The sequence below is a fragment of the Silurus meridionalis genome, chromosome 4 (genome assembly GCF_014805685.1).
Source record: "Silurus meridionalis isolate SWU-2019-XX chromosome 4, ASM1480568v1, whole genome shotgun sequence".
In the NCBI taxonomy this organism is placed as follows: Eukaryota; Metazoa; Chordata; class Actinopteri; order Siluriformes; family Siluridae; genus Silurus; species Silurus meridionalis.
The window spans coordinates 22,314,780-22,332,962 of NC_060887.1; the positions used below are offsets into that span (position 1 = coordinate 22,314,780).

At 36.6% G+C, this 18,183-nt stretch overlaps 1 protein-coding gene across 2 annotated transcripts; it reads right to left on the bottom strand.

Annotated features, from left to right (window-relative positions):
• Nucleotides 1-2,273: 2,273 nt before the first annotated feature.
• LOC124385224 (cytochrome b5 reductase 4) lies at nt 2,274-11,788 on the bottom strand. 2 transcript variants are annotated; one of them, XM_046848414.1, is made up of 17 exons: nt 11,481-11,788; nt 9,851-9,969; nt 9,482-9,635; nt 7,780-7,880; nt 7,495-7,579; nt 6,731-6,766; nt 6,500-6,566; nt 6,191-6,248; nt 5,935-6,028; nt 5,102-5,134; nt 4,702-4,824; nt 4,441-4,581; nt 4,174-4,323; nt 3,869-4,019; nt 3,324-3,410; nt 3,004-3,165; nt 2,274-2,796 (listed from the first exon to the last, which is right to left on the bottom strand). In XM_046848414.1, exons 1-17 carry the CDS (start codon nt 11,533-11,535, stop codon nt 2,742-2,744), a joined length of 1,671 nt encoding a protein of 556 aa, XP_046704370.1. In that variant the 5' UTR covers nt 11,536-11,788; the 3' UTR covers nt 2,274-2,741. The 2 variants fall into 2 exon arrangements, with proteins under 2 accessions (XP_046704370.1, XP_046704371.1); XM_046848415.1 differs by lacking the exon at nt 11,481-11,788 and adding an exon at nt 10,103-10,281.
• Between the last annotated feature and the right edge of the window lie 6,395 nt (nt 11,789-18,183).

Genomic DNA, 18,183 nt, shown 5'->3' on the forward strand with positions numbered 1-18,183 from the left:
TATATATATATATATATATATATATATATAAACAGCTGGAACTTTTAGACCATCAATGCACATTTTACAGTATTATTCTGACCGCTGCACCAATTTACCCCTTATAAGTTTATCCGTAATAAGCAACCCGTTGTGATAGCGGCAAGGAAAATCTCCTTGAGATGGTATGAAGAAGAAACCTTGAGAGGGACCACACTCAGAAGAAGACCCATCCTTATTTGGGTGTCCTGTATGTCTATGTTCATTATAGTTTTATGATTGTTGAGGTGAACTGTTCAGTGATGAGAGCTTACATGCAGAACTTTGCATGCAAAATGCAGCCCTAAGCTTTTGTAGCAAACTGTTTATATTAATTACAGTCCAAATCCAGCATCATAGTTCTTAAGTTGCTTAGTATCTTTATGGATCTTTCGGCTGTTGATGCTGAACATCCTGCACAGTGAGGCCTCCAAATAAAGAGAATTAAGCAATACAGCAATAAAGCTTGAACAATGAAGCTACACATAGTGTAACAATCATAATATAGACCTGAATTTCTGTGAATGTAGGTGCATATATAAGGCTATAAAATACATGCACACTGTAGCTGCACAGGAGCAATTTCATTTTTATAAAATATAAAATTTTCTTGTAGAACACTTTTATCCTAACCCCAAAATTCAGTCCATTTAGTAGTAATGGGGGTAGAGTTTTTTTTCTTTGCATTTCAATTAGTTATCTTTATTTACATAACCTTCAACATATTATATATAATACATCTAATCTAACTACTGCATCTGACTGATGAAGTCGACCTGAAGTTCAAAGTTCGCCGTGTCGCTGATCTGGCAACACAGGATCCTGCCGTCTTCCTCAGCTATAGTCAAAACGCGCTTATTAAATAATTGTAACAACCACTGCCATCTAGTGGACATTACAATGGTTGTCACAACCTCCGCATCCCTGATGTTATCGTAAAGCGCCCTAGAATTTCAAATAAAATGTCAAGAATATGTTTTTATGTTTCTTATATTTTCTGTTTTTGTTATTGTGGATTGATATTTTTAGAATGGAATGTTGCAGGTAAAGATACACGATAGATTTTAAATTATGTAGACATCTGACTATTACACAAACGTACCAGTGGTTCTTCTGGAAAAAAAAGTTGAGAAGCACAGTTGTATAGATATCTTTATATTTTTAGAATTACAGTTGATCTTCAATGAAAATAAAATTCCAGAACCAGCTCCAGCATGACGATGTCCCTGTGGCCAAATGACCTTGAATGACCTAGAACAATGACAGTGCTCCAGACTGCCATGCGCAGCTTTATTCATGCTATTGTAGCTGAATAAACAGCTGAATGAAAACCTTTCCCTGGACTGTGGAGTTTAATAATAATAATAAAAACAAAATAAAAAAACAGCATTAATTTCTTCAGCAATTTGAGCTATAGTTGCTCATCTGTTGGATAGGACCACACAGGCCAGCCTTCGCTCCCCCCCGTGCATCAATAAACCTCAGTTGGCCATGACCCTGTTGCCGGTTCACCACTGTTCCTTCCTTGGACCACTTTTAATAGATACTGACCACTGCAGACCAGGAACATCCCACAAGAGCTGCCGTTTTGGAGATGCTCTGACCCAGTCATCTAGACATCAAAATTTGTCCCTTGTCAAACTCGCTCACATCCATACACTTGCCCATTTTTCCTGCTTCTAACACATCAACTTTGAGGACAAAATGTTCACTTGCTGCCTAAAATATCCCACATACAAACAGGTGCCATGATGAAGAGATAATCAGTGTTATTCATTTGACCTGTCATAATGCTATAATGTTATGCCTGATCAGTGTTTCAGTTGAGACGTTCAGTTGTCTAGACAGAGTTTTGTGTTCCTCTTGCCCTGCGTTTCGCACTCCTGTTTAGAAAGTGTGCAATTTTCATTGTAAAAACTTAACTAACAAAAAGATCATATCAAAAACATTTTGGTATAATTTTATTGTAAATTCATATTAATTTTTATTTTACTGGGTCACTTGACATGAGACTAATCTGGAGGCCCAAGTAAGACTCAAGAGGCAAGTCTGAGTCAGTCTTGTAAGTAACAAACAACAAAATGCTGCCATTGATAGTGGTATAATCCCTGTATCTCTGAAACCACTTTCACACTTAAGAGCTGTGCTAACAATTACACCTTTTCTTCTACAACAATGTGTTTAAACAAAACTCATAAATAATATTAAATTGTTGGATAACTACACAAAAAAAACAAATATTCAAACTAGGGCACTGTTTTCCAAATGAGCTCTTTAGTTTCACTTCACTGTGCATGTGGAATAAATCTATACTGATGAAATTATCAATTGAAAGTGGCTCATGTTCTCATTTGCATTAACAGTTAGCATCCCCTGGCAGCATGCTTTAGCTGACCTAAATCTTGTAAAGACAAAATATCCATTCTAATAAACAAAACATAATAAATTTGATAAATACACTTTTAACGTCGCGGCAGTGCTATGTCCCACAATTGCACAACCCTGGCAAATCCTCCATACAGTTTACATGTGAAATTAAATAAGGCCCATAACCGAATGATAGATGACCCAGGCAAGTGCATAGGATATCCAGATGATCATACGTGTCAGACAAGAGCATTTGTATTTACTGAATGACAACCTCAAGTCAACCACTGGGGGTTACTAAAGGACTTTTGCAGTCTGTGATGCATAGAAATCTCTAGTACTGTAGTTCATAGGGCTCAAGTCTTGAAAGCATGAATCTCCTTTTCACTGAATCCTTGTTGCTTGAGCAACCTGCAAGCAGAAACATCACAAAAAGGTTATGTTGATGTTTATATGTTATAGCAGGACTTTATCCAGCTGCTGAATTTTAAATTTATATCTATTTTAACAGAATAAAATGTGATTTAAAAACCTCATACACTAAAGATTACAGACACAGTGTATATATGTGTCAGAAAAAGAAAGTGTAGACACAGGAATTGACTGGAAAATACTTACTGCACTGTCAGCTCAGTAAAACCAGTTGGCCCACACACACACACAAAGCACTTGGAGTCTCCTGGTCTATCCAGGAATGCTTGCAGCAGTGTGGCATCTATTCTTCCTCTTTTACCGGTCCATGAGCCTGCAGGCTCTGAGAGAACGTACTCAACCTGAAATCTGATAAAAGCTGAGATTAAGTGCTTCTGCACTGTAGTAACTTTTAATATGAATGTTGCATTCACAGCTTATAAGTTCTTATGCATAGCCAGTAAATACAACATGCTGAAAAGTTACTCATTTTTAAGAAAGGAGTAAATGAATTGAAAAGCATTTACCTCTCTTCTTCTGCACACAGTTGTTCCAGCTGAGAGTACCACAGAATGTCCCTCTCTTGATGATTGAAAAACATCAGCTTAGTCCTCCTGAGAGGGTAAAACTTTATTAGGCACAGGAAATTGATTATTTGCTCTGAACCAGATAAACAGAAAAAAAATAAACCCATTCAGTGCCTTTCAAAGCCTCGGAATCACATAGTCTTTTATTATTTTTGAGAGACACGTGCATGCTGTGTTTTTCAAGGTGGTTTGCATCGTTATATATATTATAAAAGGTTAGAATGATAATGATAAAAAAGGCAAAGATGGCAGAAGAAGCATTTAAAAAAAGTCAGAGTAACTAAACTACTGACCCATCATAGTGTAGGCAACAGTTATTACTAAAAATCCGTATTAAATTTTTCATTGTACCTAGCTTCTGTCAGCAAAACAAATTCCATGTGTGCGAGCACATGCGGCAATAAAACCCGCTCTGGTTTTGATTCTGAAATTCTGCACTGTTAGATAACTACACCCTTCATATGCACGTGTGTTTAACATGTCACCTGACAGAGGGGACGTCCTGTAGGGCAAGGCAAAGGAGGCGAGCCATGGGTGTGAAACCAGTTCCAGCAGCTAAGAGGTACAAATGAGTGATATCTTGCAGACACCTGAGTGTAAAGGGACCCTCTGGACCGCTCATGGACACAGTGGCTCCTGACAGAAAAACACTTCACTGGTGAATGAACGATCATAAACACATACAACTGTACATTTACATTAGTGGACAAAGAAATCTTGAGTAGACGCTCAACAGTAAATGAATGAACAGCTATCAGAACTAAGACAACACACACACACACACACACACCAGGGTCGAGGCTGTCCAAATGCTGTGTGAGCACTCCATCAGGATACACCTTAATCATCAGATAGATTTCAGAGCTCTGTGTGTTGTTGGAGTGAATCTGGGGCATGAGCTCTTGGTCTACTGGTGTGTAGGGCTTTACAACTTCACTGCCTGTTCATAAGAAAACACTTGTATAAGTAGTTTAGACCTGAGTAATGCAGAGGGTTTATGCATAAGAGTATATTAGTTATGCTGAGACTTAAGTTGAGAAAGGAATAGAGGAATTACCCTGAATGGAAGCTTTGAGGTAGACATGTCTCCCCACAGGGATGTCCATGTGTGCTCCAGGAGGTAAGCGGAAACAGAAGAGCTGCGTGTCGTGTGTAACTTCTTTCTTTGAAACCAATACACAGTCTCTGTAGAAGAGGCCTAAACCCCCGAAACAAATTTCACAGCTGCTTTCATTTAACTGTGCTGCACCCAAAGTTATTGATTAATGACCTTGATTTTTCATTCAGACGTTGAACAGAGTACAGGCGGTTCACTTACCTAGATGTTTACTCTGGATAAATGAATCATGGGATTCCAAGGGTTGACCAACTTGTGCCCACTTGGCTTTGAGCACTTTGCGCAAATTCACCTCAACTTTCCCAACTGAACTTACCGTCTGAACTGCCATTGCAAGACAACAGAGAGGAAACTGTCAGGACACGAGCTTTTAGCTTCAAGTGCTGGTGTTAGTTTGGATATGCACTGTCATAGGACTATACATTTGTATGTGGATGTTTTGCAGAAGCTGGTGTTAGTGGTGAACAAGAGAATCTCAATGCTAATGAGAGACTTTGAAGTTGTTATTATTGTCCATACTCTACCTTTACCTAATGCTAATAACAATGGAGGCAAACACAAACACCTGCATCTCATAGTAATGTAAAAACAAATTACTTACCTACAACATTTTCTTCTACTTCATGAGAAAGACCTTAAAAACATTCAATATTGTATATAAATATATAATACAAACTGGTCTTAACAGTCCTGAAATCCACCCTGAACAACTTACATAAAAATGTATATAAGCAAAAGATAAACTTCAGTGACATTTAATACATTGTGTTGACTTTATATAAATTAAAAATATTTCCATTTAAATGTCACTCTTTTCACATTCGTTGACCCATTTACTTTACTTTCAATTAAACACCAATATACCAAGGGACAAAAAAAATCCCTTTTTTTTTTTTTAACAGACCACTGCAGCAACACTTTAGTCCTTTAGTCTGTCCACTTTGCTCGTCTTCTAATCATGTCCATTCCAAAGCTTCACCATTCATGCTTATACTAGTCACATTTATCAAACTCATCACTTAACCTGCCAAATATTTGCTGTAACTCAAAGCAACCACATCATATGGCTGCTTTTGAGTCTCTCACTGAGAGTCCAGTCCACTGTCATCACTAATTCTGTGTCAGATTACTCATTAAATATCACTGGAAAAGGTGTCTTTTGTCTTTAGGAGCTAACGGCAAAAACGACTCAATGCTTATGCTTGAGATCATTTATATATTTTTGTCTTTTATTAAACTGCCCCAACAATGTAACCCTGACATGTCAGTCACAGAAAAAATACAGCACTAACAAACAAATGAGCACAGAACATCAACACACTTATTTCAGATAAACATAATGTGGAGACATCAATGAGACATCACCTGAATGGATGCAAGCTTTGTGTACATATTGAATGAAGGAAAAAAAATAAATCAAATCACACAACTCACTCCAGTGAAGTAAGTACGACCAGCGTCCTAAAAGCAGCTCCAACCGCAGAACGTTTCCCTGACAGTCCACCACTGAACAGCCAGATCTCGGAATCTGAAACATAAAGAAGGAGGAAAGGAGAGAGAAAAGCAAAAGGGATCAAGAGAAATAACATAAGATCATAATTTCAAGGTTAAAACATGTTAATTAAGGGGACACATCTGAATCTCTATCTTTCATGACATTGTATAATAAACTGACATAAAATAGACTGACCTTGCGCTTTGTATAAATAACAATATTAACAGTGTCCTCTGTCTGGAACCAGTCATATCTATAAAATGACAGGAGGAAAATACATTTTCACAATGGTTTTTTTTCCTGAAACAAGCTGATAATTCTTTTGTTTAACTCATGAGCCACCTACAGCTTATAATATTAATTGAAGTGTTTAATAAACCAAAAAGCACCACTGAAATCAAAACCATGCACAGTCATGTGTGTACAAGAGATAATATATTTTGCAAGTAAAAGCAAATGGAAATAAAAATCCACTTGTATAAAACTAATGAAACTAATGCATACCGAGGCCGGTTGTCTTTTGTTGTAGCAACCGCTGAGCCTAACAACGAAGTAGTAGGAGGAGCAAAACCTGTAATGTAGATAATCAGCACTTGTTACTCATCAGTGTAAATGAATAAATATTGTGACATTTTACACACTTTTTAGGAGGCCATCCACCTTTATTTATCCATTCCCCACAACTAATAATTAAAAATGATTGGATATTCTTTAAATACATGTTTGCATTCCTACCATCCACAAAGGTGTTCACAGGTTTAGATGGCTGCACTGTGGAAGCAAACCAACATTATACGTGTCAACTGTTGCACATATTGCAGCAAAATGTCATTTGTCACTCTTTGCTATAGTAATGAGTCTATAGTAATATCATAATCAATTATAATGAAACATCTTTTAAGGTCAACTTGTGTTAATTCAACATGGTTTAGCAAACTTTCTGGGTAGGAGAAATTTGAGATACAAAAATTGTATATTCCCATCTGATCATCACACACAAGTGCTTTTTTAGCATTTTATTCTATTTGAGCTTTTAGATTTAGCCCTTTTATTCCACTCTTCTCAAAAGGATTTACATTAGATTTTGGGGTGTGGCCGTGGGTCTTTTTCTCATACAGCCACAAGAGTATTAGTGGACTTAAGGTGTGGAATTTAGTCACTATTCCAACTAAAAAAAGAATGCAGCATTGAGGTCAAAACACAATGCAGATACCTAAGATCTGCCAGATCATTTTAATATCGTAATAAACCTTGCTTTGTGTGCAGGGACATTGCCATGCTGAAGCAGGTTAGTTGAAAAAAAAAATGTAAATCTACAGCATACAGATACTAAAGGTTATATAATTCTGTACTTTGGATTTTATAATAAAAGTTCAGGAAAGACAGGCATTTTGGTTGTGGAGTCAGGTGTCCACATACATTTGAATAGTGCATACAGTCCTGGTTGTATAATTATGATCATTTAGCAAATAAACATTTTATAAGGACTTGGCCCATGCCTTTTATGGCTGTGCTCGCCTTTATCACCATTCTGCCCACCAAGCACTCTTTCAACATGGACTCATAGTTGACCCAGCGGTGGACCTGTCAATGACATAAGTCACACTCTGTCAACATTATATGTAAAGTTTATTCAGACAAATATACTGCAATACTGCAACAATACACACTTCATCTTATAAAGTGCTTATGGAAAATATCACAGCAAAATACACAAAACCAGGTTGGGAAATATGTATAGTTTGTGATAAAAAATAAAATAGAAAAACAACTCTGATATTTACTTGATCAAACAGGTCAGTGCCATCAATACCAGCTGCCTTCATCAGCTCCTCCTCCCCACCAGGGTGGAAATCCATGTATGCACTCACATTATACACCATTCCTGTAGTAAAAGACACACATAGTTGTTATTGTTATAACAAATATTTGGTGATGAATTCTGGTAACAGCTTGCTTTGGAGCACATCTAAACACTGAACACTGCAAGAACCGGCTAAAACACAAAATGTAATTTAGAATTTCTGAATTACTGCTAGTAATACATTATCACAAACAATTTTATAACAATAACACATCAATAATTCTTCTTCTTCTTCTTTCGGCTGCTCCCATTAGGGGTCGCCACTGCGGATCATCCGTCTCCATACCACCCTGTCCTCTACATCTGCCTCTTTCACACCAACTACCTGCATGTCTTCCCTCACCACATCCATGAACCTCCTCCTTGGTCTTCCTCTTTTCCTTCTTTCTGGTGGCTCCATCCTCAGCATTCTTCTACCAATATTACTCATGTCCCTCCTCTGCACATGTCCAAACCATCTCAATCTCGCCTTCCTCACCTTGTCACCAAAATGTCCTACATGCGCAGTCCCTCTAATAAACTAATTTCTAATCTTGTCCATCCTCGTCACTCCCAACGAAAACCTTAACATCTTCAGCTCTGCTACCTCCAGCTCCACCTCCTGTCTTTTACTCAATGCCACCGTCTCTAATCCATACAACATCGCAGGTCTCACCACAGTCCTATAAACTTTCATTCTTGCAGATACCCTTCTATCACAAATTACTCCTGTCACTCTTCTCCACCCACTCCACCCTGCCTGCACTCTTTTCTTTACTTCTTTAACACACTCTCCATTATTTTGCACTGTTGACCCCAGGTACCTGAACTCCTCCACCTTCTCCACCTCTTCTCCCTGCACCACTCCACTGCCCTCCCTCTCATTCACACACATTTACTCTGTCTTACTCCTACTGAGTTTCATTCCCCTTCTCTCCAGCATGTACCTCCACCTCTCCAGGCTCTTCTCAACCTGCTCTCTACTCTCACCACAAATCACAATATCATCCGCAAACATCATAATCCAGGAAGACTCCTGTCTGACCTCGTCCGTCAACCTGTCCACTGCAAACAGAAAAGGGCTCAGAGCCTGACCTTCACCTTGAACCCTCACATACTTCTCTGACACACCAGACTTCCTCATACAATACCACAACTCCTCTCTCGGCACCCTGTCGTATGCTTTCTCTAAATACACAAATACACACTGCAACTCCTTCTGTCCTTTTCTTTACTTCTCCATCAACATTTTCAAAGCAAATAAGGCATCTGTGGTGCTCTTCCTCAGCATGAAACCATACTGTTGCTCACAGATGGTCACCTCTTCTCTCAATAACACATTAGTAATTAAATAAGAAAACTTTAATTATTGGTTTATTTAATAAAGTAGTAAGTAATCTTTATGTTTGAACAACTTAAAATCTTTTTTTAATAGAAGGTAGCTGACAGTTGTCATGCTGATTTTAGTAAAAAATAAGAAAAAAAAACTGTTGTGTCATAACCAACCGATAAAAGCTGTTTATCCTCCAACAACAACAACAACAAAAATTAAGGGCAAAAAGTGTCACAAACAAACCAAACAGATCTTTGTTAACAAGAAGTCCAGTCACATGATTGTTTCCTGAGTGAGTTGAAGGCCTCACCCCTTATACATGTCCAGCAGTCATTTCTTGTGTTGTGTTTCTTCAGTTCCTCTTCTGTTACATCGATTAGTCTTCCCTTCAGTCCAGTCAGATCTCGGCCACTTTTGGTGACCCTGATCCAGTCCATAAGACTGTGACCCGGCTTCAGAGCCACCTACTCATACAAAAACATTTATAGTGAATTCTATTATAAAACTATTCTATTTGAAATTGATATAAATTCAAGCAGTGGTCAAAGTTGGTTGACTACAAGATCAACAAGTATTGGTCATGGAAAAAAATCGTGTACATTTACACATAGATTGTTAAGACTCATAGATGACATTTGATAAAACAGCCAATACACTGATTAGAGGAGAAGATCCAGACCTTGTTCCGGGGCTGGCCGGCCGGAGAGACCCGCTGCTGAGAGCTTACTGCGGGGAAAGCCTGCGAGGGCACGTTCAGCATCTCTGCTCTTCTAAACCAGCTCAGATTCCGGGGAAACACTGCAATTACAGCAGGGGATATCGGACGTCTGAGCAAGCAACAAACCTTACTCAAGCGGAAATGTCACGGCTGTGAAATGTTTCTTCCTCTAACGCAGATCAAGTTGGGACATTTCTCTAATAGTTCATTTACCATTTTCTGACCAGTTAAAGCTACTCTCCAGTTCTCTCAGACCGCCCACGTGTTATTAACCCAAATAAAATGCTACAGGAAGATTCACACACACATATATATTTTGTAAACAACATTATTTTTTTTGTGTTGAGACTGAGTTGTGTCTAATTTAATAACGTTAGCACCGGCTAAGATACACCGACCTAGGGCGCAAGAATCTGGCGTCACTATATTGCTGTTCCCAAATAAACGTCGCAGAAATATGACGACATCACACGCACAAGCGCCCTCTAGCGTAAAACCACAATAACACTATATTTTGCCTCACTGGAATTACTTATAAAGAATATTTGCTTAATATTCAGAACAACTTTAAACAAAATGTAAATATTTTTTGACATTTCGCAGACGCTCTTATCCATACAACAGTGCTTTGTAGTATTTATCAATATATAAATCAATACGGGTTCACTAGGCTGCAGACCTAGGAGTCTTTTAGCCTAATACTATATTGGGAGGAATTATAGCACACTTTGTATCTGAGACATAAATACAAATTATGACGCTTTTATAAACGTCTTGTACATTTCCCCCTTTTCCTTATATCCCCAGCATATCCACAGCATATTTTTAAAGACTGTCTCTGTTATCTATGCTTCCTTCAGTTGTTATTTGGAACTTGTCCTATTTTTAGTAAATTGATTTCTTTTGCATTTAAATGCAGTATAGATTTTATTGAAGTTCCATTAATGATGTAACATGTAATATATATTTGAAATTCCATGCGGCTATACAAATATAGAAATGCATTACATTCATGCAGTACAATAAATATAGATTCAACAGTAATATATATATATATATATATATATATATATATATATATATATATATATATATATATATATATATATCAGTAGGAACTTGAAATAATGTGCATGTGCATCATTTTCCTGTAATATTTTTTGACCTCTGGCCTGGAAAAACACATTAATGTATAAGACCCAAGCAAAACAGTAATGGTGTTTAATTCTAACCATGAAACATGCTGTTCCACTGTATATAAGTTAATTAGTGGAATGGCAATAAATCCACTGACAAATTAAATACAAAAAAATCTTTGAAATCTTTTGATACTTTTAATATCATTATTCATGTTTTCTCTGTAGAGAAACAATGAGCATTCAATTGCATTAATAACTGTTCTTTATTCCTGTAGGTTCCTGTACTTTCCCACCTGGAAACATTCTGATCCAAGTTTTTATTTAAAATGATATAATTGATGCTACTGTTGACTCATGCCCATAATGCAATTTTCATTTGATAATCAGAATTTTGTCATAAGTGGGTTTACAATTAAAGTGCAAAATTGAAATTAAAAAGAATCCAGCCTGACCTTCAATCAAAGATGAAAGCAAACATGGAAAACATCTCTTATCCTCCATCTTCATTTTTTCCCACTTTCTCCTCTTCTCCTTTTATTATTCCATCAATTTTCGTGTAGGCCCGGATTCATTAGGATGTTTCTCATTGGTCAGGAATTTAAAATTTTACCCAAACTCTGTCTGTTTGTTAGTATCAAGAAGATTATCTGTGTGAGGTTAATTATCGTTCTAGTTGCAGAGTCACATTTTAATTAAAAGTCACCCAGTGTGGCATGGGAACGGTACTTTCATAAGAGTGTAGAGGGGACATTTGTAGATCCTGGTACAGAGCTTTTCTTCATGACTTAATCTGCTTAGTATCACCAATAAGATCTGTGTAAAAGCCATTAAGAGAAACGTCAATGTAAAAGTCATTAGTGAAATTGTTATTATTCTATTGATGCATTTGCAATTCAAGTGCAATAGTTGCACTTACATATCCATTTACATAAGAAATACATTCATATTTAATTGCTTCACTATAATCTTGGAATCAATTCTCAGCATTGTAAGACTTATGACCACTGTTCCATAAAGACTGAAGGAAATAACTGCACACTAAGCAAGATTTATCACTGTTAATAAATATATTTACTGATATATTAAACGTGGATATATACCCACATTTTCATATAGGGAGAAATTTGGCCTGTTTAATATTGCGAGGAAATAAAGACTTCCTCACCCTACATAAGTACCTGACTTTACTAATGCCATTGAAATTCAAATTATTATAACACCAAATAGGAACTAAATGTGGAATGGGATGTTCAAAAAACACATAAAATAAATCTTATAGTCCATATAGTGTATATATAATGTATATGATTATTTTCCTGGACACTGGGTATCGATACAACCAGTGTAAAGCCAGTTTACAGCTGTCCACAAGATGGCAGTAGTCCTCCAGTTTCCAGCCTATGAGCAGTTTAACACTATGCATGAGATGGCAGTCAACCATTAAAATAAAGCAACACTTCATTTCATGCATGAGTTGATTTTTAAATCCTCTTCTTATCCAACTCATTTTGGGAATCATTGCTCCTAAGAATGTGAGATTTGTGCAATTGTTTTGAAGGAGATTTCTAGGTTTTGGTGCACCACTGACTTAAACATGACATAACATCGAAGATGGCAGGAACTAGGAGGCAAACTTGTAAAATACGATTTAAAACGAAAAAATGGGGGGCTCATATAAGAGCTCAGATAAGTTCTTCACAAAAAGTAACAGCCTTTTAGAGATAAGAACCTGACTGTTCTTTGTACGTGCTTTATAGTGGGTTTCTGGGCCCCGGACATGGATAAAATGGCCAGTGAGATAATGAATATGCATTACTTCACAGTGTTGTGCCATATTTGAAATATAATACACCTGGGAGGCTTTAGAGGGCTTTCTGAGGCTCTCCTTTAGCACATTCTAAAGTGCTCAAGCACTGCTGAGGGGAGTAGCACAGGTAACATAGTGATTGGTCAGGTCAAGTGTTTACGCTAGAGAGAGCAGAGCGAGAGCAATCTTTGCTCAGCATCCTCTTTGTCTACACTTAGTGAAGATCAATGGCTCAGTGACGACGCCTGCTATATTCATCGGTACAATACTGATAACACCACTCCATAGCAGGGAACTTTCATGCTTTTTTTAAAGAAGCACTTACTTGGATAAAATCATTTACATTTTAACCTTCATCATCGTTCTCTCTCTCTCTTTCTCTCTCTCTCTTTCACACACACACACACACACACACACACACACACACACACACACACACACACACACACACACACATGCCCCCCACCCACACACTAAGTCTAAGCACAACAGCACAGGGTAGATAATTACAATTTCAAAACCATTTGCCAGATCATTACCACCTAATCCCCTGTTTCATCTGATGAGTCACGCGTCTCATTTAGCATGGTGCTGGACAGCTCAGAGTTCTTTTTTTTTTCATAAACATCACTGTCCCTTGGTTTCCAGCCCAAAAGTGCCAGGAGGGCAACAAGACTACACACATGCACATCCATGCAAAAAAAAAAAACAAAACAAGGTTTTCACTTGTCCCTTTTTTTACTCCAAAATGTCTGAGAATTTGCCAGGTGTTTATTTCCACTATTGCTCATTTAAAGTCATTTCGGAGTATATCCTTTAAGCGTTTGTCAGCTAAGCACTTATTTGCAAACCCTTTATTTTCTCCATAAATAAATTATAACCAAGATTTAATGATAACTATATTAAAGTGCTTGAGCTGCTCTCCTTTTATTTTCATTTAGATTGAATTTAAATTAGAACATTGTTTTAATTCTTTCTCTCTTGATCATTTGGTAACATCCACAAAGAGCTTTTCTCTAACCAAATCAGAGACAATTAAATGGAAGGTTTACCTAATCTTTCACGTGCGTTCAGCCCACCATGTGGTAAGCATGGACTGAATCACCATAGCAACAATACAGAGCACATTGAATTGATAAAGGGGCCGGCTGACTTTCAGTACATTGTGTCTAAATGTTGTTGAAAAAATATTGCATATTGTATTTTCATAACTTTGCCAGACAATGATGTTCCTAACACATTTATATTGTCTGACCTGGGAAGGTCCACAAAAATAAAAGCATTTGTTTGAGCCAGGTATTTCATTATTGCACATGTGAAGTGATTATAAAGAACACCGTTTTCTTACAGTCTAAGATAAGTCTTAGAAAATATGCAACAAGATTTTAAGATAAAAATATATTTTTTGTATCTTATATTGAGCAAATTATAGTAAATTGACTTAGTTCCATAATAATCAAAGAATGTAAATGTATATGCTCAAATTCTCTTTAAATATGATATCATAGCTAAAAATCAGTCTTCACAACTTCACGATCATAATGAGCTATTAACTCACAGAGATGAGTTTCTTGTATTTTTTTCCGTTTATGTATTTTTTCCGGCATCTCACATCAACAGCCCATGTTTTATCGGCCTCTCCTTTGACCTCTTGCCTCATCCTGAGTGACCACAGACCAAGTCGGTGTTGCTGCCAAGACTGCAAAAGTCCTTTGAAACTAATGGCTTTAGTCCGAAAGGGCATAGCAGACCTTGCAGATGAGTAGGTCAGAACTCAATAAATCATGTCTGACTTGTGACCTAAGGTTCAGAGAGGAGAAAAAAAATAGATCGATGACACAGCCCATGATGCTGCACAGCTCTTACTATCCACCTTTAATTCTAGCTTTGATTTGTTTATGCTGTCTGCTCCTGCCTAGGAAAATGATTTTTAAATGCAATCGATATATGACAGGAAATGTTTTCTCACGGTCAAATTGTGTTGCTCTGACACTCACCACACTCATACTGATGATAGATGTGTACAAAAGTGGAGACTGATGTGTTGGAATGTTGTATTCTTCCAAAGAGAGTTCTGCATGAATGGAATGTGTGTTAATCACAAAGAAACTCTTGAGCCATAGTAAAATTAAAGCAGTGGGATCTCCTACATCCAGATTCATAGCCATAGTTGGCCCCCAGAAGACAAGACCAAATCCCATAATATAACTCAACAAATTATGTATTGAAGCACACTGCAGCTGCAAAGCCCAGGCTAAATGAATTGAAGCGAAACAGCAAAAAACATATTACTGTGTTAAGAATGTACACTAATGTCAAATAAATCTCTCTTTTTTCCAGAATTAGGATCAGAATGCTGCTTTTACAACGGTTCATGCCATGTACTATAAATGTTTATGACCCATTTAACACTGCCTGTCATACAATATAAATTCTAATCTGTATAATATAACCTATCACAAAACCCACATCATTGCACAAGATTCCCTAAACTTTTCAAAACACTCCAGCATGTTTGTACATTTAGAACCAGTGCTGCTTTGCTTTAAAAGTTGTGACAGATATACATGCACACACACAGACACAGACTTCAATAAAACCGGGCGATTTGAGTGTGTTGTGTGGCTAGAGAGGTTGAATAAACAGTTATGTTTCATTATAATCCCCTGTAAACCCGAGTCCAGACCACTCGCTATCTAGAGATGAGAGCTGTCACTCACAGCTTTAAGCTTCTTCTTTTGACTACCATCGGCTGATCTGCTTTCTGATGCAACTAATTTTCTTTCGTGTGTGTGTGTGTATGAATGTATGTGTGTTTGGCGGAGCAGAGGAAGATAAAAAATGTAATTGCAGAGAATTAAAATTACAGAAAAATTTACAAAAAGCAACATGCAATTATTTCATTGAAGAACATCAGACAAAGTTATAAATTAAAAATTTGTACATTTTCTGTATGTGTGTGTGAATGCATTGTAAAAGTACATACATTTTGCATGTCTGTACTTTTACAATGCATTCACACACACATACACACACACACACACACACACACACACACACAGATATATATATATATATATATATATATATGTGTGTGTGTGTGTATATATATATATATATATATATATATATATATATATATATATATATATATATATATATATATATATATATATATCACACGCATGTCACACTGACAGCTAATAAACTGCATACTACTGCTATTTGTAGTCATCACATACAAATAATGGTCATGCTACTAGTGACATCAACTGGTTAATTTTCTAATATCTCTGCACCAGGTCCTGGTGTGTATCTGCTCTGGTAGTAGTTATGAGAGATGAATAGAGGCCTCGCCTCATTTTGAACTAACTTTGATTCTGCTGTGTGTGGGAGAACCGCAAGGGTTAAGGCACATGTTCTGAAACAACAGATTGACACTGGCCCCTGAGGAAGATGAAAAGCTGCTCCATCAGACTTGGAAAATGTTGGCATAATGTGTTTTTATTTACTGGAACTTTCTTTGAACTTAAACACCATATGTTTTTTTTATAAATCCTACAAAAACACATGGAGGCACTTTACTTTTAATTAGCAGAAACAAAATAAATCAGTGATCATGTTAAGTTTGAATGGTTTTTATCGGTCATTGAAATCTGAATGTGAGCTGTAATAGATAATGTGTCATATCAAAAGAAAATGTATATGTGTGTGGGTTTTCATATTGACAGTAAATAGTCTACATTGTCATGGGTTAAACAGAATGGCCCACCTTAAATATTCAACTCTCGTGATAATTAGATGACTTCGGTGAACTCAGTTGTTCAGCGTGGAGCGTGCAGGCTGGCTGTCAGGCTTTATCAAGAGTACAGAGCATAATAATCAGTCGAGCAAATGTCATTATCTCTCCCACACACTCTTCCTCATTAACCAAACTTTGGAAATGAGAGTTGCCTTTCAGGGCATAAACAATAAAGGGACAAAATGAAAAAGGAGAAAGTCTTGATTTGTTGATTGATAATGAAGAGAAGCCTAGCGCTAGTTACTATAATTGCATTTTTTAAATAGACAGACCAAATTGAAATCCTGGATTAATCCTGAAATTTTGTGCAGTGCAAAACTTTATAATTTATATGTTGCTCTTCGGACTGGATATAAGTTAGAGAAATTTGCCAAATAAAGAACTATAACAGACAGTTCTAGAACAGAAAGGCCAATTATAAAAATAAAAAAATAGACCAAATTTCTTAAAAATATTTTGAGATAATGAACAGAGAGAATACACTGTCCATGCTAATTAAATGGAAGGCATATTACGATTTTAAGTTATTGCTTTAAGAATGAATAAGAAAAAAACATATAAATGATTAAACTGTGCTATTGAAAAATAAAGTATTTTTTACATTCTTTTTTTTACTTTTACAGTTATTAATACCATATTGACACATTTGTTTAAAATATATCTAGGTATAATAGCAACAACAACAACAACAAAAATCAACATCAAAACAGATAGCATGGTAGAGGCTATACATTTATCTAAAATAACCTAAATCACAAATAAAGTTTTTTTGCAAAAATAGAATAAAATAGTTTGATTTCCATTTAAAAGTTTATGTATCAACATCATTAAGCTACACAGTTAGTTCAGGTGTTAATGAATACTAAATTATTTTATACACTACTATTAATACTATAATTAGTTCAATAAAAACACAGCAACTGTCCTTTACTTTTTTCCACAGAACAGCAGAGAAAGCAGAAGAGAAGTACATTCTGTTCAATTAATTATGAGATTAATCATTTGGTGCCTGTTCTCTTTAAATTACTTACACAGGATTTTCCTAAACCAAGTTAAAACCGCAGTGCAGTCGTCTGCCCAGACATTCTGGGTGAAATGTAAATAATTTGCATTTAAGTGCAATAAATGCACACAGCTGGAAGTGGTTGTATGTACAAAACCGTTGAACACACTGTTTCAAATTTTACTTTGCATGTGGCATATTTTGGGTGGAGGGTGGTTGGTTAGGGGGTTTTCCTCATAAGATTTTTGTCTTCACCTCTACTGTATTCTACACACATTACTGTGGCAATAAAGTATTATTTAAAATACTTAACATTCTTTGTTTCAGAAAATACAGCTAAAACTGTTGCACTGGTTGAAGTAGCACAGTGTAGCTGTGATTTATGCCTGCTGGGCATGGAGTCAAGCTGAGTGTTAATGTGAGCAGAGCAGGAGTACAGCTGGCAGACCCCTCTTACTATGAAAGAATCACCTCCTCCAACTCCTCTAGTGACTGCTTAGTAAAAACAACAGCAGTGTACTACAGCCTGCAGCACTCAATGAT